This window comes from Candoia aspera, chromosome 1 (genome assembly GCF_035149785.1).
Source record: "Candoia aspera isolate rCanAsp1 chromosome 1, rCanAsp1.hap2, whole genome shotgun sequence".
In the NCBI taxonomy this organism is placed as follows: domain Eukaryota; kingdom Metazoa; phylum Chordata; class Lepidosauria; order Squamata; family Boidae; genus Candoia; species Candoia aspera.
Window position 1 is genome coordinate 26,629,203 of NC_086153.1, and position 21,445 is coordinate 26,650,647.

General features: G+C 41.9%; 1 protein-coding gene across 1 annotated transcript; it reads right to left on the reverse strand.

The window, feature by feature from the left end:
* Window positions 1-1,118: 1,118 nt before the first annotated feature.
* CTSB (cathepsin B) lies at window positions 1,119-18,075 on the reverse strand. Its single transcript, XM_063301017.1, has 10 exons — window positions 17,968-18,075; window positions 10,048-10,200; window positions 9,167-9,252; window positions 8,207-8,321; window positions 7,015-7,133; window positions 6,027-6,112; window positions 5,278-5,424; window positions 4,107-4,223; window positions 2,502-2,630; window positions 1,119-2,066 (listed from the first exon to the last, which is right to left on the reverse strand). Exons 2-10 carry the CDS (start codon window positions 10,171-10,173, stop codon window positions 1,966-1,968), a joined length of 1,026 nt encoding a protein of 341 aa, XP_063157087.1. The 5' UTR covers window positions 10,174-10,200; window positions 17,968-18,075; the 3' UTR covers window positions 1,119-1,965.
* Window positions 18,076-21,445: the final 3,370 nt, after the last annotated feature.

Consider the following 21,445-nt stretch of genomic DNA (forward strand, 5'->3'; position numbering starts at 1 on the left):
CTGGACATCTTAACAATGCAACATTTGTTTCTGTATTTTTATACCCTTTGAAATACAGTAGTGAACCACAGAAATGCATTTTTAAACACACCATGAAAAGCAATTCTTGTTCTGCCCTGAACTGAAGCAATACATCATGGTAGACAATCTTTGAGCCATAGAGCTTTTGGAGAGAGTGGTGCTAGGCAGCCAGGGACTACCATCACAAGAAGTGATGGAGCCCAGGATTCAAACCAAAAAGCTATAATCAAGGCTGTTATGCTTTATCTCAGCAACCCATACTATCCTCATGAGTTCATACAGAAAACCTGCAAAGAATACAGAACCTCAAGAATCAGTAAATTGTATATGTTTGTGAAACAGCCACCTGCTAGTTTGGTCAGTTAGCTGTGGCACAAGATGCATTGGGTCTACTTTCCAACCTGAAACAGGCAGTAGGGCTGAAGATACACTGTAAAATATACAGGATTAAGTAAATGTGTTACTGCCCCAAAAAACAGAAACACAATCCTTTCTGTCCACCAGGGGGAAGAATGAGAGCACCCATTCTAGAAAAGTGAGGAGAGAGACTTTACTGGAGAGGAATTACAACCACACTGATGAATTTTTGGTCACAAAATTTTTGGTCACAAAATTAGTCCTAAGTGTGTAAGATACCCTGCATTTAACAAGAGCCATGTACTTGAAGCAGTCAATTAGAGCCTATGGGCCAGATTCAATTTTAGGTTAGATTCAAACAATAACACATGGTTTGTTTTAAGTAGTTTGCTGAAACAGACTGGTCACCCACCTAGGCAAAGCAAACCATTTTATGGCTTCTCATAATAGCAAATCCAGTTCAATCGTATCTAGCTAGACCCACTGAATTCAAGTAAGACTAATGTTCGTAGTTCCTTTAATTTGAAGTTGATTTAGAACTGAGCCATTTTCACAGTCCCCTTTACATGCATGATTTTTATGTGTCTTGATCTGTTTCCTCATTTACCATTGTAAAAAAAATTAATGAAATAATTCATGCATATGTGCAAGACCAGCTAGTGCAGTTGCCCAAATAGTTTCAGGAATCAGACTTAAATGACAAAGTCACCAATAAAACGGTGTTTTTAAGGCCAGGAATCTTCTGTTTCTGCAAGTATTCAGTATTTGCAAGAGAAACTTGAAGCTTGATGGTCCTATAATCCCATATAGCCAAGTTCATCAAGGAACTGAAGTTACAAGAGACTCAGGAGTTTTGTCTATTTGACTATTTGGTCAGTAACAGAAAGACCCTTTACTTTTTTGTCTTCTCACTATTGAAGCATGTATTGAAATCAGGAATTTACGAAGAGAAGAATCAGGGCAGCTGCCAACCATGATGACATCCTCTTATCTTTGAAATTTAGGCATAGAACTCAGCACCTATGCAGCAAATAAGCTACTATTTCAGCCTTTCTATTTCCCTGAAAATGTGTGTGTGTGAGGGGAAGGGGAGGGCAGGAGAGGGAAAATCCTCTTTACCATTTTGCACAATACTGTTGTTTACTAATGATTTAACCCAAAGCAGTCCAGCACCCCTGTGACTCCATGATCCTGCAAGTCTATCTGATGAATTGCGCCATCAATGTGAAGGTTATGACATTGCAAACAGCATCCTCCTCGTCTTAACCAGAGGGTCAGGATGGCTGTTTCCAATCTTGTCCTGCTGGAGAAATGTGCTTTGATTAAACGAGAGGTACTTCATTTAATACAGCCAGTTCCATCTCAATAACTTGCTTGCCATTCTGTCTTGCCAGTCATGGAAAACTTGAGCAAAAATTAGAAAGCCTCAGGCTTCAGACACAAATATAGCCTGCTAGAGACATCTGTACTGTACATTTTAAAAAAAAGGCTTAAAAAAAGCTGAACTCTAACATGTCTTAGAGCACAGGATTGCAACCACGTCTTCTATCTTCACAAATATGATTATGTGCCACTCAACTGGCAGGATTATCCCAGCTGCTTCCAGTACTGGCTTGTGCGAGGGATTCCAGCTACAACCTCAGACTCAATTCCACAGTGATCTTGCCCACGAAGGATTCGGAACAAGCCTAGAATATATTGAGAGAAAAATATTGTGAAACATTTCCAAGACTAAATAAAATAAAACCCTGCACAATCCGCTTGCCCCCTCTTTTTGTGTACTGATATGCATGACAAAGAATGAAGATGATGGCTCAGGTCACACGTCAACTAAAAAACATCCTAGGAGCATGATGTTAGCCCTCCAGATGTTGCTGAACCACAGCTCCCAGCAGGCCTACGCAAAGGCACTGGAAGATCTTGTTCACCAATAGCTGGAGGTCCATTCTTTCGAGTATACAAACTGCAAAAGCCAGGATCACACAAAATTAAAGGCAAAACAAACAAGATGATAGCTTGGTAAGCCCAGCTACAGAATCTAAACAACAAATGAAACATCTTTTTCAAATTTCAGGACATCCCTAAGGGGTAATTGCCCCCACAAATCCAGGGAGATCACCTACCATTTTCACCCCAGTCTACGTTCCAGGAATTAGCCACCAACCAGTAAGGCGTGCCACTGTCAACACCCCAGCCAAGAATTCGGATTGCATGGCCACCAACTGCTTCACCAGACACATGCTGATAGACGCCTGCAGGGGAAAAAATGTTACTCTATTCCCAAATATAAATGCTATGATTTCCCTGCTAAGATCATTACTCAAGTAAGGGATACATTCTGCTTGGAATTTAAACTTGTGAAGAGACCAGAGATGTCATGGCTTGTGAGAGCCTCCTGCTTGGCAAACAGAAAAACTTCTGAATCCCAACTCTTACATTTCAGGCTCGTGCACCCTGTGAGATGCAGCGTGCAGAACATTTCAAACTCAAAAAATATATTTCAAGTTCAGAATGGGCTGCTTCAAACTGGAGGCAATTTAAGCTTGAAAAATTCAGGAATTGTCATACCAATCGCTTCTGAATTCAAAATAACTGGTTTTCATTTCATTTCATATCCCTAGTTTTTACACTGTCATGGGAGTATCATGAACATGAGCCAATAGGGTCATGCAGCAGCTAAGAAGGCAAATGCAATTTGGGGATGTATCGAACAGAGTATGACTCACAGGAAGTAATTGTCCTATTCTACTTTGCCTTGGTCAGCCCCATCTGGAATGCTGTGCCTAGCCTAAAATACTTATTGACAAATGGCAGTAAATTCAGCAGCTACCATAAAGATGAGGAGGCTCAAAACCATGTCCCTATGAGGAATAGTTAAACTGGCCATATTTAGTTTGCAGAAGAGAAGAGTGAGGAGGGACATGATAGCAGTCCCCAGATGCCTAAAGGACTCCCATAAAGAAGAGGGATGGATTTGTTCCTGTTGCCTTGCATGAGAGTAGGAACAGAATGAATGGGTCAAAACTACAGGGTAGTAGATTCAGATTAGGTATTTGGGGAACTTTCCTGATGACAAGTGCCATCAATGAGTAGAACAGGTTATCTCATAAACATATTGTCCCTCACTGAAGGTCTTCAAACAGAGACTGGACAATCATCTGTCCAATATTCTTAGCAATTTCTATACCAAGCCACTGGACTAGTTAATCTCCAAGATCCCTTCCAACTCTGTAATTCTATGAAAGGGAAAACATGAATTCAACACATACCTACTGGAGATAAACTTAACAACTTCAGAGGACATGATCTAAGATCATGTTAAGCAACCTTAACATAGGTAAGTTGGATTTCATTCATCAATGACAAAATGTTGCGGACACTTTCATGATACAAAAAAAGTATTTTTAATTTTTTCAGGTGTTTCCCAAATCCTGCTCTGAATGCCAACTTTGGGAATACCTGAGATCTCAAGCCTTACTCTGAAGCATTAAATCTTGCAAGTATTAAGTGAAATTCAGCAACTTTTTATGCCTGAACCCTTCCAAATATCACTGAATTTAATCAGAAGCAATGCCAGTGCTATCAAGATTAAACCAGAATCATTGTAACTGCAATTAAAGCAAAATCACACAACTGTAACTCACTTGGCTATTCAAGAGTTAAAAAACATGAACTTTGCTCTTTTTAAGAAATAGGGTTATTTTAAGAAGTTACGCAAAAACCCTTACCTGATTTGTACATGAGGAAGTCAGAATAAACAGTAAACGCTCCCTCCACTGGCCCATTTTTGTAAATCTCAGACATTATTTCTTTCTCAGTACCAGGGACACCGTATGAAGACATTCCTGGCCAGGGGAAAGGGGAAAGTGATCTCTAAGTTAGAAAGCATTCAAGTCATTTACTTTAGACTTGATGAGTTTTCACCACCTTATTCTTACTATGATCCTCTGCTGCTCATGATTGTAACTAAGAAACGTGTCAGCTGGGTTTTCTTACATGCACTCTTTAGTTTCTTTCATTACAAAGATTAGAAACATTACAAAGATCAAATCTGATGCTAATCCCCATTCAATGAACCAGAGAAGAATAGGTTTAAAATAATCATTAATTTATAACAGGAATATAATCCATCTGATTTAGCTTAGTGTGTTATGTGAAGTGACCCAAGTTCTCTGGAAACCAACTGTCGCTTACTTAAGAAACCATGGTCTACAAATCTTGGCAGTGCCATATCTGAAACCAGCCTTTACAGCATATTGTATTTTTTATGCTACTGATTTTTGTACATGTATTGATTTGTAAGTTTACTCTGCTATAACTCAGTTATAAAACTAACTAGCTATAAATAGTTACAGCCCCGAGCCAGGGCTTTATAGCTTGCAGCCTAATTACCACCCACCAAAGCCTTGAGTACATCCCTGCCCAGAGACCTTCAGGAGGTTGCAGAATTGTAACTGTTAATGTGACAGAAAAGGGAAATTACTAAGTACCTGGGGAGCAACGTACAAATAATTTTACTTTCCTAGTGTACAAATGTTATCCCGGCCTACTCATACTTCTGAAAGACCAAATGCAACACTTGGCTTGAAAAGGGTTCTACATCCTGGCTGCAGACATTGCCCTGAATATCCATATGCAAGGCCATACGCTAGGCTATGCCCAAAAGAAACAAACAATTTTGAATTTTCTCTTACAAATAATGATGATGGTGATAATAGCAATTCATACTTATCAATTTGTTTGCATTGCTATCTCTATCAATCCACATTTTAATGCTGCATCTGCTTTGGATGTCTACTGTATCTAAAACAATGTTCAATCTTTATCACTTAAACATTTTGAACTTAAAGCCTGTGGGTTTCTTATAAACCTGAATATGCAGTTCAGTTTAAGCATTACCATAATGTTTGTCTTCATGGTAGGATGGAGAGTAACCAGCTTCACATCTTCTGATACATTCAGGGGTATCACCACCTTCTCCAGTGCATGGGGGCCGAGTCCCATTGACATGATGCTCACAGGGTGGAATAGAGTATGGCCTACAGCCTATTGGATACAATAAAGAGCGAAATGCCATTTGAAAAGAATCTTTTAGGGGCAATTGGCTAAAGTCCCTACACTAAGCTCAACTCAGAGTAAATCATGTCAAATATTTCATCCTGCCATTCCCTGCAATATTCTATTGTATATTACGAACCACTAATTTACATAACAACTCATCCTAGGAGCTCCATTTATATCACCCATTTTATCTTCACAGCAACCTTCTGAGACCAAATATGTTGCAAGAACTGATGACTCGCCCAAAGTCACCTGAGAGTACCAAGGTTGATTGGGAACTTGAACCAGGATCTCTGCACTCTCAGTCCAAAAGCTGAACTAGTACACTACACTGGGATTCCCACCTTCAACCTCTGGGTTGTCTTCCTGCTACTTCCAATTCTTCTACCTGTCATCAACTGGCTCCCCTCTCTCATTATTCTAGTGAAGATCCTTTGAATAAGTCCAAGCTGTATATAGATAGCACTAATGACTGAGTCCAGGTGAGCAGCAAATTGCAAGATGGAGTCAAGAGCAATATGCCACTCAAGAGAGACTTTCACCATCCAGTGCTGGCCACAGGCATTCTGCTGTGGATGAAAACTCACCAACATGTGAGTCATAAAGGCCGCCAGACACCAGGCCCTTTTCAGTCCAGTATCTCCATGCTCCTGAAGGGTAACCTCCATTACAGCTGCAAGAAAATGATGCACAGTTATCACAAAAAGCTCTTTAGAGGAAAACATTTTAACTGGGGGTAACAGTCTGGAAGGTTGAAGAGTCTTTGGAGTGACTAATGATTATCCATGTGATGCCCAAAGAGGTACTTAATAGAGATGGGAAAGGAACATCTTCAAAATTTTGGAAACATATTCTAATGTAAAAACTACCAGAAATGACTACCATGAGGCAACACAGTAGACATGGCCATTCACAAAATACCCACTTACCAGAAAGTAAATGGTGAGACTACTCTCATCTCTAGTCCCCACCTCTTTTTGTTCTACACCAAACGAAGTATTGTACAGCAGCCACCCATTATTTTTACTTTCTATAGGGTCTAGAAACATTTGTGAAATAAAAATAATGCTAAAGGCTAACCCTAGATAGCAACCCAGCTTTATGCAATTTTTTAAATTGAAGGATTTTTTTTTAGAAAATATCCAAATAAGGAAGAAATTTGACAGGCACCAAGTAAAGTTTTCATGACCATCTTGGTGCTCATGGCTACCATGCAGCCTCAAAAAAAGTGAACTTTCCTTCAAGTTGAGCTTGACTCCTCATTACTTCAAGGACCCAGCTGTGCAGTCTTCTTGTTGTTTACTATGAAGTGCAAGACAAACTGTGTTGGGAATAGAATGGCCTGACAAATACTCAGACATTCCTCTTTAATTTCAGACCATACTGTTCCAGCCATTCTGGAGTAGTCTGAGGGCTTTCTAGAAATCAGTCTTCCAGAACAAAAAGCCTTCTGATCCCAGAATGTTTGGGTGTTCCCACTGAACTTTCCAGTGTTATTCTTGAATTTGTGAACCTCTCTAGCAGGAGAAAAAGCTGTTCCCTTAAAGACAAGTGGCAAGGCAGGAAGTGACTTACCCCATCCCACATTCAAAGCCACAGCAAGAGAGCAGATCTTCAGCAGATATTTCCACATTCACCTTGCCATTAGTATGGACACAAACCCGATCTGACATGGCTTCAACTGCACCAAATGCCTACAGAGGACAATCCAAAAATTCTGGCAAGAACATTCTGAGACATGTAGACTGTCCTCACCCCCATGTCCAACCACCACCAAGCAAATGCACTGTAGCCCCCCAGCCCCATTACATTAATCTCTTTTTCTCACTGAAAGCTCTTCTAGACTTTCTTTGGGCATAGTTATATAGATGCTTCATAATGGATAGGATGTTCCAACACAAATTGACCATTTTTAAGTCCCAGTTCTTCACAGTGTTGGAAAGGGTCATTTAGGCTGTAGCACTCTAAATTAAAGCATCCCTGATAGATGGCTCTCTAACTTTTACTGGACCCATCTAAAGAAGGGAGCCCACAAACGCTTCAGGTATTAGGTTTTGTTGCTGCACTGTTCACACTGTTTATGAAGTATTGGAGAAATGCTTAAGACAGATGATATTCCCAGTGATTTGGATTAGAGAAAATTGAAAGAACTTCACTCTGGCAGAACTGTACCCACCACGATTACTAGGCAGGTATATTGGGGCTGCTTTTTTAATGGTCCAATGGTACCTATGATATATAGTGACAAAGTACAAAAGTAGCCGTCTCCTATGTTTATCCTTGGTTCATGTACTTTTTTTTTGCGCAGCAGCCACTTTTATTGTCCATATTTTCAGAGCTGGTTATGGCAAATACATTTAAGGTTTTTCACCCAGAAATTTGAAAAGGCCTATACAATCAAAAGTTAGATAGGCCAATAGATAGTCATACTTAAAGGGTTGTATACTAACTCACATATACACTGGCTGTGTTAACACATCATACTAAGCCATGGTTTCTTTTAGCCATAATTTACTGAGTATGCCACAATAGCTGGGTTTACACATAAGCCAAAATGAACTAATCCATGCCATGCCATGCATGGATTAGTGCAGTGTGCTAATTAAGCCAACATGCATTTTCTTCAAGCATTGGATGCTTCTATTAAAGCTGGAGAACTGGATGTGAACCACCAGATCTCCTGCTGAATTCTGGCATGGGGCAAAGGTACTATGAGCATACCTCTTCCCTTCTTGCATCAATTTCTAGATTTAGGAAAGGAACTTACCCAGCAGGAACCACAAGAGCCTTGGTCTCTGATCTCACTAATGGTTGGGCAGTTTGGCCATTGTTGCCTTGAGTCGAAGCTGTCTGGCAAGACCAAATCACCAGCAAATTCAAACCTTTCAAAAAATAGGGAAGAAGTCGAGTGAAAAAGAAACAGAATCATGCTGTAATTAAGTGAAGTCTTTTCAACCAATGTCCTTGGATTTAACCTCTTATGCCAGATCCTGGTTTTTTGCTTCCAGCATGTTGACAAATTACTAGCACCCTCATGATTCAGAACCCACAGTGTATACACTGTAAATGGAATCTATTTGATACTTCAAATGTTAGTCCTCATCAACATACAAAAATATTTTGATCTGGATCTATATCTGTCCAGATTAATTCATTCCAGTACGAACCAAGACTTTCAAGTCATTGTTGTAGAATTCAAGACAGCCACCAAAAGTTTTGAAAAGTGTGTTGTATGTACAGACACACAAACACATACAAATGCAACTAGGTATTACAGGCTCCTAAACATAGTGCTTGAGATCACTGCCACATGTGTTGAAAGTCCCTCCTAAGTCAAGATATACTATTTAAATGCCAACTACTTTTTTTTTAAAGCAAGATTTCCTGTTCCTGGCTCTTTTATTAAAAAAAAAAAAGATAAAAACACAGGAAATCTGTCTAATGTCAACTCACACTGCTGGGTCTACCTAGCTCAATATTTAAATATAAAAGTAGTAACAGTTCAGAATTTCCCAGCCCAATCAAGAGAGTTAGCTATTGAACTAAGACTTTCTACATGAAAAACAGTTGTTCTATCACTGAGTTAAGCTGTTTCTTTTATCACCAGTGGCAACTTTTAATACAACTGTAACAAAAAGTCACTCCTGAGAATGGAAAGCAGGATAGTCATTATCTGGAGAGTCCAAAGTTCAAGAACACATATGTAGCAGGATTATAAACACCCCACCTTTCTGGCAGTTTGGGGCCATGCAAGAAGGTGCCACACAGTGTCTTTACATAACTCATGTCAGCACTGCGAAAGTTGTGTCCAGCCTTTAAGAAAGGAAAAACAGCAATAAAACACAATGTAATCCAGATCTTCCACCCCACCCGCAACTACCATTTACTAATCAAAAACATGACTATACAATTCTGTGTGCAAATGAACTGATGGTTCCACAGTCGACATACTCACACCATTTCTTTATGGCAGGCAGAGATAAAATATATTTGATAAAATACTGTCTTCAGGAAATACTGCCTTTACCTGAATGAAAAACTACATTCTCTCTCCCTGCCCCTGCTAATAATTGCTTTAGGAGAGGTTTGCTTTAGATGTTTGAAAATACATTAATGGAGTCTAACTTTGGGACTTGCCTTAAATTCAGGATAGTCTTTTGAGGTAAACATGGTATTTCCCAGTCAACTGGCACTTTAAAGTCTTGTTCACTGTCCTCTAATGAGAGGCTATTGGCCACAATAGAAACTGAAGCTTAAAACCAAGGCCAAGATAGAGCATCCCAAGGTAATGACAACAGAACAGCAACTCAGCAAGCAGCATCTGGATTGTACCAGCTCATCTAGGGGTCTCGCTTCTTTGACTACTAGTATGGTGAGGGGTGGGGAAGGGGAAGTTAATAAGCCTGGATAACAATAAAAAAATAAGATGCTTTATAGGCCAGAGAAGAAAATGCCATAGGTTATCCACTCCATGCCAGTTCAACAAATGGCCTTTGTAAGTGAGATCAGCGCACCAATACTAAGTTTGCTAAGCTGTGTCTCAGAAGACAGCCAGACACCAATTCCTACCAACCTACATAGCTGGTCCCTACCCCAAAATTTACTCACTTTCCATGTGGTATTGAGCTTGTTGATGTAGTTCACTAACTCAGGAGAGAGGGGAGGGAAATAGGGAACGTTACGGGCACTTGTGAGGACTACCAACAGGCCCAGAGTTACCACAGGATACCACATTTTGATAACGGATGCTTAAGATGCTACCTGGAAGAGAGAGAGAGAGAGATTAGTTATTTACACAGTTGCAATGTTACCAAATATTAGTCTCATAAAGAGATCCAAATTTGGAACATGAATAAAGCAGCAGTATCTTTTCCTGGGCTTCTGCAGCTGCCCTCTGCAACAGACAGCTGATGCTTGAAAACAGGTATCTGATTTAAGGTATTCCTGACAGATGCTACATGCACTCCAAATTCGGCTCTCTGAAAGCACTGCCAGACTTATATGGAAGTTCATTGATTCATTCATTTTCTATCCCGCTTTTATTATTTTTATAAATAACTCAAGGTGGGGAACATACCTAATACTCCTTCCTCCTCCTATTTTCCCCACAACAACAACCTCATGAGGTGAGTTGGGCTGAGAGAGTGACTGGCCCAAGGTCACCCAGCTATCCATCTATCTAGAAAATTTTATACACCACAAACAACCCAAAAGAGAGTGAGCTATGAACTCATGAAATTGTCTAATTCCACGTTGCTCTACCGTTCATAATGAAAGATCTTCCTCCCCCACCCCATTTTCAACTATCAGAGGTTCAAATAAAAGGTCCAATTCTTTAAACTTACATCCTAAAAGCTAGGTTGTGGATGCCCTCTCCCTCCTTCCCCTGGTTCAGATTCAGGAGGCATTCACAAGAGATAAAGTATAGAGATTTGGACTGCCAGAAAGCTTAGAAAAATACTGTTGGATGCAACCCAATGGGAAAAACTTAGCCAAGAGGGAAATGCAACCTGCTATATATGATCTAACCAACCAGGAAATAAAGGTTAATTAGTCATAAGAGAAAATACTCCTACATTCACTCTTGAAGTGACTCAGGATAGGGAGAAATGCAGGCCTATTCCTTTCCAGGGTGAAACCACAGCATCTGAAGCAGAATCATGCAGTATACAGCACCAATTAGATGTCCCCTCTCCCTGGAAGTCAGTGAAAATGGTTTTCACTCCAGAAAGTTAGAACATTCATGCTCTGGCAGTGCACCAAGAACTTACTGAAAGCTGCATCTCATTCAGACTGTGAAACCAAACTCACTTCTTTATGGCCTACATGTTGTAGAAACCCAGCCACTGTAGTTTGTAAACCATGACTCGTGAGTTTGCATGATGTGAGAATACAGCCATTTGTAGTCTGTTCAGTAAATAATGGTTATTTAGGTCATGGCTTTGCATGTTGCATTACCTACTGTATCCTGTTTAAAGACTATTATTCCATAAAAATGATGGAGGATTATAGTATCAGAGCATTGTAAGTATTGTTATATCAGTCTTCACTTGTACAGCATATGATCCAAGTTTTAGCTCTCTCTGAAGCAGGCAGCCTGTTTCAGATGGTACAGCAGAAGACAAATACCACCTGGCTGATCCAGAAGCTATCCTAAACAATTCTGCCCAACTCAAAACCTTACTGCTGGGAAACAAATGTTCTCAACACTTGCCTTTTGCTTCTTTTGTAGAATTTCAAATAGCTATACCAGCTGTTTGACTCAGAAACTTCTCTTGAAACCTCTACCAAATTCCTGCATTTCAAAGACACTGGTCAGCTGATGCAAAAAAACAAACAAACAACCTCCAAACCCTTCCAAAATAAAACCCTGCCAATAGTTAAGTAAACAAAAGTCATGGGTCATAGACTGGAGAATGCTACAATGCTGCTAGAATGCTTGTTTCCTTCTTTTACAGATGAAATGCCTGTTTTCACCTAGTGTTTGTTGTTGCTTGAATTCTTTCAGGATAGATCCAACAGTTCATAACTTAATATTGAAGTCTGTGTGTGTGTGTGTGGTGGGGAGGGAGCATGAAGAAACACCAGATGCCAGTGAGCCCTTCAACTAGTTTGTTAAAAACAACAGCAGAAAAGGCCCTCCCATTCCTGCAAATCATTGCACAATTACCGAAGTTCTACTTCTACAGAAGCCATCTCACCCACTCACACCCTTGAGAGTAGAGTCTCATAACTAAAACCAAACTAGTAAGACATGCCTAGATGTAACTGCATCTTCGAGAAATTCAAATCCATATTCAGTCAGTTAAGCTCACTGCATAGCCCATGCCCAGGCTAACCTATGTCATGGAGTTGTAGCTCTGTATTGAAAGAAGGACCCCCTTATCTAAAACAGTGAACTAATCTGAGAAAGGATGGGATACAGCAATACAGATGTGACATGCCGCAATTTTACATCATAAATGTAAAAAACGCCAGCCGGAGCCAGAAAACTACGCCTAACCCCTATCCCAACTCCAGCTGGTCGGTTGAAGTTTTGGGAGGGGGTGAAGGGATTAACCCCAACGTATTGTTGTGGGTTTTGGTGGATTCCCCCCTGGATAGAGCAGTGGGAAGAGGCGAGGGACTTTATTGGACTTTGATGATGCAGTGGCCTCTTACCGGATAGGGAGCGAAAGCGGCAGCAGGGCTTTTCTTCATCGAAGCCTCTGCCCCTGCCTTTTCTAGAACGTCCCCTGGATCCTTCCCCAGACCCCACCAGTTGACGTGGGGGGTGATAATACTTGTCGGCAGCAAGGTACATTGGACTTGGTGGGATGGCGAATCCCGGCGTATTAAGCCAGAGTGGGCAGCTCAGCAGACCCTGGCAGAGCAGTGAGCCCTGGCAACCGAGGGAGCCTTGCAGCAGTGGACCAGCCTTGGCAGCGACGTGGTGGGCCTGGGTGCTGAACGGGCCTTGGCTTGGGGCACAAGGTGGTGGACAGGTAACGTAGTTGTGATGACTTGGCAGGCCGGTGGTCTGACACAACACTGAATCACGACCCAAAGGAACGACCCGGGTGGGCCCTGCACTGAGGGACTGATGCAGTGCCACAACAGATTTGGATGGTGTGGTGGCCTTGGTAGGGGTCCAATAACGTGACCTCAGTGATGTGGTGGCCTGAGTGGTTGTGGCAAATTTTGGGGGACTGTTTAGGGAAAGGTGCATCTAGTGGACTTTGGAACAGTGGTATTGAGACCACAGCGGAATCTAAGCTGGCCATCTCTTCCTAACCCTCCCAGTTCTATATATAATTGGAGTTATTGGGGATCCCTCCTAGGTGAATGGTGTACTCCCTCTTGGGATGAGAGATGTAAGAGGTGTTGGTTATGACCTTTAAAGCCCTACATGGCATGGGGCCAGGCTACCTGAGGGACTATCTCATCCCCATTACATCGACCCGTCCCACCCAGGCATGTAGAGAGGGCATGTTACGGACCCCATCTGTAAGAGAATTCCATCTGGTGGGGTCATGAAAGCATGCCTTCTCTGCAGCAGCTCTTGCCCTTTGGAACATTCTCCCCCCCGGAGTTGAGACAGGCCCCATTGCTCCTGGATTTAAAAACTTAAAACCTGGCTTTGTAGTCATCCCTGGGGCAGGAAGGAAAACAGCTCCTCCTGGGGCTAGAATTGCCCTGTTTTGTGTACGGATTGAGAGAGAATCATGCCATCTGGATTCTATTACATTTTAGTATATTCATGTTGTGTTGTGTTGTGTTATGGTACAGTATTTATATTGCATTGTGGTTAATTGCTTTTTACTGTAAACTGCCCAGAGTCCCTCCTTGAGGGGAAATGGGCGGTGATAAATTTGATAGATAAATAAATAAATGTCCTCAGGTTATGGGGAGGAGGGCTTCCTTGGATATTCATCTGACAGGTCACAAAACAAAGTGCTAGCTGCTTAATCATTAATAGGACAGGGATGGGAAGACAAGACAAAAGACCAACTTAGATAAACAAAGGAAACTGGTTGTACCTATTTCCTCTTCCAATATAAAACAGTAGCTGCCAACTTGGGATTTATTATCAACAAAAGACTTTGGACATGTTTATGGTTACCCCTGATTCCTTTCAAAAACTGCTGTGCTCGTTAATCTCATCCAGCAAGAGGCAGTTGGAACTTGCCATTTATGAAAAAGTCTTATCTTCCTTGCCCACTGTATAACTTTCTAGAAACACAGGATGTCTCAACCCTTCAAAAACAGCTGCCTGGGTCAGAGGCCCCTGCAACCTGAACTTCCAAGAACAGGGTTTCCTTTTACAAGGGAAACTGTGTTCTTTAACTGAGCTGCAACTTCCAGCAGCCACACCCAACATGGCCAATTCTGGTCCTTGTATGCTAGCTGAAGATTCTGGGACCCACAATCTGGGGACAAGAAAGGTTGGTTTAAGCCAGTCCAATTAACTTGAGGTCTGCCCACTCTGTCTTTCAGGAAAGCTTTGTCATCACTGTAAACCAGTGGGGAATTCTGGGAGTTGAATTCCACATGTCATTTGAGAAACACTGTTGCAGACAAACTTTTTGATGTCTAGGGACTATAAATAACATTCTGTTGGTGGCTATGGGCTGGGTGATGTTAAGAAACTGGTGCAACCAGGATTTTTTGATTTTTAAAAACTGGGGAATTTACAGTTTTATTTGTTCTATAAATTATGTTAAATCAAGTTACAGTATATTTTATACTTTTTGTGTCTTTCCTACCTCAAAATGGGAAAAAAATATGCCACTAGTTTTTGGTCAACTGTAGTCAGACATGGCTCCAGGCGCCAGATGTAGCATGCAAGTTGTCCATAACTGTTGTACACTTTCTTACTGAAAGATCCCTGCTCTACTTTTTGAAGTCAATTCAAGTTACTTTAGAAGACTGATAATTACCTCAGAGGTCCTACAAATTGGAACTAGCCAAAATTCATAGCCACCAGGGCCTGGATCCAGCAAGAGAAGGAAAAAAAGTAAACTCTAGTCAGAGTTTAAATCTTACAGCCAGAACACACCAAAGAATTCCCCATACTGTGGAAATAATCTGAGCACAGCACAAAGGATAGAAAAGCTACTTGAAACTCACACACAGACAGATAAACCAATGGCCAAGGCCCTAACCTAAGAGACGGCTTTATACGTGGACTTCACCAGATGGACAACACTGAAATCAGATTGATTGCATCCTTTGCAGCCAAAGGTGGTGGACATCTGTACAGTCGGTAAAAACAAGACCTGGAGCTGACTGTAGTTCCGATCACAAACTTCTTCTTGCACAATTTAGGATCAGACTAAAGAGATTAGGGAAGACCCACAGATCAGCTAGATATGAGCTCACTAACATCCCTCAGGAATATGCAGTGGAGGTGAAGAATCGATTTAAGGGACTGGATTTAGTAGATAGGGTCCCGGAAGAACTCTGGACAGAGGTTCACAGCATTGTTCAGGAGGCGGCAACAAAATACATCTCAAAGAAAGAGAAAACCAAGAAGGCAAAATGGCTGTCTGCTGAGACACTAGAAGTAGCCCAAGAAAGAAGGAAAGCAAAAGGCAACAGTGATAGGGGGAGATATGCCCAATTAAATGCAAAATTCCAGAGGTTAGCCAGAAGAGATAAGGAATTATTTTTAAACAAGCAATGCGCAGAAGTGGAAAAGACAATAGAATAGGAAGGACAAGAGACCTCTTCCAGAAAAGTAGAAACATCAGAGGTAAATTCCAGGCCAAAATGGGTATGATCAAAACCAAAGATGGCAAGGACCTAACAGAAGAAGAAGAGATCAAGAAAAGGTGGCAAGAATATACAGAAGACCTGTATACGAAGGATAACAATATCGGGGATACCTTTGATGGTGTGGTCAGTGAGCCAGAGCCAGACATCCTGAAGAGTGAGGTTGAATGGGCCTTAAGAAGCATTGCTAATAACAAGGCAGCAGGAGATGACGGCATCCCAGCTGAACTGTTCAAAACCTTGCAAGATGATGCTGTCAAGGTAATGCATGCTACATGCCAGCAAATTTGGAAAACACAAGAATGGCCATCAGACTGGAAAAAATCAACTTATATCCCCATACCAAAAAAGGGGAACACTAAAGAATGTTCAAACTATCGAACAGTGGCACTCATTTCACATGCCAGTAAGGTAATGCTCAAGATCCTGCAAGGTAGACTTCAGCAGTTCATGGAGCGAGAATTGCCAGATGTACAAGCTGGGTTTAGAAAAGGCAGAGGAACTAGAGACCAAATTGCCAATATCCGCTGGATAATGGAAAAAGCCAGGGAGTTGCAGAAAAACATCTATTTCTGTTTTATTGACTATTCTAAAGCCTTTGACTGTGTGGACCATAACAAATAGTGGCAAGTTCTTAGTGGTATGGGGATACCAAGTCATCACGTATGCCCCCTGAAGAATCTGTATAACGACCAGGTAGCGACAGTAAGAACAGACCACGGAACAACGGACTGGTTTAAGATTGGGAAAGGAGTACGGCAGGGCTGTATACTCTCACCCTACCTATTCAACTTGTATGCAGAACACATCATGCGACAAGCTAGGCTTGAGGAATCCAAGGCTGGAGTTAAAATCTCTGGAAGAAACATTAACAATCTCAGATATGCAGATGATACCACTTTGATGGCTGAAAGTGAAGAGGAACTGAGGAGCCTTATGATGAAGGTGAAAGAAGAAAGTGCAAAAGCTGGCTTGCAGCTAAACCTCAAAAAAACCAAGATTATGGCAACCAGCTTGATTGATAACTGGCAAATAGAGGGAGAAAATGTAGAAGCAGTGAAAGACTTTGTATTCCTAGGTGCAAAGATTACTGGAGATGCTGACTGCAGTCAGGAAATCAGAAGACGCTTAATCCTTGGGAGAAGAGCAATGACAAATCTCGATAAAATAGTTAAGAGCAGAGACATCACACTGACAACAAAGGCCCGCATAGTTAAAGCAATGGTGTTCCCCGTAGTAACATATGGCTGCGAGAGCTGGACCATAAGGAAGGCTGAGAGAAGGAAGATCGATGCTTTTGAACTGTGGTGTTGGAGGAAAATTCTGAGAGTGCCTTGGACTGCAAGAAGATCAAACCAGTCCATCCTCCAGGAAATTAAGCCAGACTGCTCACTTGAGGGAACGATATTAAAGGCAAAACTGAAATACTTTGGCCACATCATGAGAAGACAGGACACCCTGAGAAGATGCTGATGCTAGGGAGAGTGGAAGGCAAAAGGAAGAGGGGCCGACCAAGGGCAAGGTGGATGGATGATATTCTAGAGGTGACGGACTCGTCCCTGGGGGAGCTGGGGGTGTCGACGACCGACAGGAAGCTCTGGCGTGGGCTGGTCCATGAAGTCACGAAGAGTCCGAAGCGACTAAACGAATAAACAACAAGGTCCATTAACTGGAACTTGCTGCAAAACTGCTGGGCGACTGTGCAAACCCACAAAGAGAAAAATAGGCTGTTTCTGAGAATATGATTGTGGCCAAGGTTTTGCGGGATCATAATTGATCTTATCTGCATTTCAACCAGACAGCCTAACCTCTCTGCCCCCTCTTTCGTCAGCTAGGCAGGAGCAAGATAGCTTTGCGTAATTATTCCTGTTAAGCGGAAATCAGAGAACTTCCTCTGACATTTAAAGCAAATTATCCAGAAACCGGCTGTATTCGCACAACGCAGCTACTCAGTTTTAGCTGCGACTGTCATGCAGACGAAGCCCCCGTCTTTAGCGGAGTAAATCTTGAGAATCATCATCATCGTAACAATTTTAAAAAGCCAGGGAAGCGCGACGTGCGAACCCAGCCCATTCCTTAGCCATCCCCTTGAAGATCAGCGGCGATGACGCCTGGCTATGGATAACGGGTTCTTTCCCCCAACGTATCTAGGGGACACCAGATTGGGAAAAAAGCCACCGAATCGGCCTCGCCCCTTCCTCCCGTAACGTGAGAGCCTTCTAAGCAAACCTACCTTGGACTCCGGCTTCCCCTGAAAGCAACACCCTTCCTTACCTGAGGCAGCACCGGCGGAGTCACCAAAGGCCTCAGCAACTCGCCCGCTCTGCTCGCCTTATCTACGGTCCGCCCCCACCACGAAAGCCCGTCTTGGCAACCCTGCCCTCAGTCGCTCCTCCCCCCGCTGACTCACCCCACGTGGCTGCTCCACTCCGCTCGCGCGAGCCGCAACCTCGCCGCCTGATCCTGGGGCACGTGATTCCTTCACAGCCCCCCTGAACCACCTGATCCGTTTCCCCCTGTCCCTGCAACCCTCTGCGTCGTCCTTTGCTCTTCAAGCGGGCAAATCTGCGGGAGGTTTCCTCGGAGGCAGGGGATGGTGAACTTACCCTGGACAGTCGCGTTGCTTTCCACCTTCTCTGGTTGCAGATGCGAATCTGGTTGTCTGGTTGCAAAATGCAACTCTAGAGGTAGCGCCTTGGGAGTAAACCCCACTGCGCTCGGCCGGAGGTCCCAGTATGCGCGGCTGAGATCGGGTCCCTGTTTACTCAGAAGCAAAGCTCCTCCTGCAGTTTACGGAGACTTGGTCCTAAGAAGCGAGCCTACGATTGTAGATTTCACGCCCTTTTTAAAGGAAAGATGCCTGGGTTAACTTTGTTGCTCTGCCTATTCATCCCCTGGTTTCTTTGAACTTGCGATGCTGTCAACGTTTGCATGAGAATAAACGCTGGAGCAAGATTTTTAGTGTCCTTTTTTTAACTAGAGCTGGACAATTTGCGAGATGTGTTTCCTGTATTATAAGTGTGTGTGTGGCCACCAGAGCCTCTCTGATTTCTGCCAGATGTTGGCATGCTGTCAAAAATAGTTGCCACTTAAATAGAAAACCCATTAACGCCCGAACGGTCTTGTAAGCATCTGAACACACGTTTTTCAAAAATCTCAAAATCCCTAAGAAGAATGCAAGAAAAACCCCACATATGTGATGCAGTCCCATCTGTTCCTCTTACTCCTTTGACCACTGCACTTATTGACAACCCCCTCTCCCCAAGACTGTTCCTCCTATAAATATATGGTGTTTTAAAAAATGCATGAAACTTCTTTTATGTTAAGATTAAGATTATATATTTTCCCCAGGAATAAACCCTGTTGAACTCAATTGGATTCCTGAATTTACATGCCCTTGTCAAAGTACAGTCCTAAGCAGATCAATTCAGACATGATACCAGTAATACATTCCCAGGTAAACATAAATGGGACTGCAGTTTAAGTTTCACAACAATCTTATAAAATTGGGCTGTGAGACAATGGCTTCCTAAGGTCATCCTGTTTGTTGCCCAGCTGAACAGAGGATTAGATCGCAGATCTTTCCAGTCCAAGTCCAACCATATTGGGGGGTTCCTAAATACAGTGGTCCATTACCTGATGAAGGTGTTTTTAAGTCCTTAGGCCCCTTTTGTTAGGATTAACCAACAAGTCAAAAGAAAAAAGCAAAGTTCCTAATTACTCAGAGCTTTCTTCATCAGACTTGATGTTGCCCCAAGCACAGGTTCTGTATTTACACCACTGCTAAGTGAAGCTTTCATTGCACAACTGCCTTGCCAGAAATACGAGATTTTACAGAGACCTGAATAACAACTTCATTCTGTTGCAATCATGTTTTGCAGGAAGAAAAAACAGAGCAGAACAATATTTTGATAACATAAGGAGCAGTTTTCTAGACTTTAGCCTTTTCTGCCTAATCAAAGAGAACCTGTGGTTTTGTTTAAGGCTAGAGTGGTGGTGCCCAGCCTGAGGTTCCAGGGCTTCCTGGAATTCCTAAAGATGCCATCTACTTAAAATTATGATGGTGAAAAAGGTGAAAGGTCCTCTGTGCAAGCACCGAGTCATGTCTGACCCTTTGGGGGGACGCCGACAGAGGAAATTATTAAATGCAAGGGCAATAAGCAATTTAACTATTACATTCATTTAATTTAAATTAAAATGTAATAACATTTAGTTTTTGTCCAAATCACAACCACTTTTATGTCCTGGCTCCTCCTATGGAGTGTAGTCTCTGGCTTGCTACCTAACAGATAATTGAAAAGCCCTCAGATTATTACTTTAAAAAAAAATGGAGTCAGCCATTGTTCCTTTGTCCCAAAATCTTTGGTATAACCTGATGCCTACAAAAACCATGTACAAATTCATTCAACTTGCAGTCTGCATCTCCCTACAGTTTGAGGGAACTTCAAATGATGCCTGCTCACTGGCCTGGTTCATGCATCCTGTTGGGCCATCATGAACTTTGCTTTTAGTTTAGCATGATGTGTGAACCACAAGGACACTATGGCTTTGTTCAACCAGTGACCATTGTTTGCTATACAGAAGCCTTTTTTTGGTGATACTTTGGCTGGGTCTGAGGAAAAGCATGATTGTGGATTTTGTAATATTATCCCTCCATCCATTTCCTTGGTGCCTCTTCTATTAATTATTAAGATCTAGATTCAATCAACACTGCCTTCCTTTAATTGGGAATTGCTTTATTCTTTTTTACTGTTGTGCTGTCTGGTTTCTTCTTATCTTGTTATCTTACACTTTTACAACATCAGCCACCTTGTGAGGTTGATACTCTAAAAGACAGCAGATCAGATAAAGCATAGAAGGCAAACAGCAGCATGGCTCATGATCCCTCAAACCTTGTTCGTGATTCCCCAGAAGCCAAACCATCCAGAAGTTTTGTACTGAGCTGTAATTTTTAGTGTGACTGAAGGAAAACTATATTAAACACAGGGAGTAATCATGTGAATTATATTTAATTGAATTTAAATGAAATTTAATTTAAAACACTTTTTGTCCTGGTTTTGCACACGTTTTATAGTAAGGTCACCAGCATGCTTGTCAAAGTCCAGATATAGCCAGGGGCTTGAAGAAATGCATCTTTTCAAATAAAATATGGTTTAATTTTAAATAGTTGTGTTGTTTGGGGTAATAATGGTGCAAAGCTACAATGTGGCTTTTTAGATCTAGCTTAGCAAGTCATGTCAACATTTTTTATCTTTATGATGTGGAAGCTATGAATTAAAGCTTAGCATGTTGTATGAACACAGCCAATTGTGGTTTATTTGGATGAGAGACACTGTGACTTAGCACAATATCAAAATCCAAGTTTAGTATATGGAAACTCATCTGTATGATTTCATGAGGAATGGCTGTTAACTCCTAGCATTGCCAGCTACCTCGTGAAAACAAACTGTTTTGTTTGCTTGCATGAGGAGCAAAGTCACTCCAAACTTGTTTAGAAGTATTGCATCTTTGGCCCCATATATGTATTTCAGTGGGATCATGTTCTGAGCAGGGCCTCACCTTTTATCTATTTGGTTTTGGCTTAGCATGTTGTGTAAACCCAAATCTTGGGTTATGTGACCATGGCTAAAGAAATTAAGCTCCTATCTGCACTTGTAATATATGGCATCTTGTGGCATCATTTAACCATCACATCAATAAGTCAGACTTTAAATTGCTGTAACAATGGGTGGGTAACACTTGTGGGTCTCCC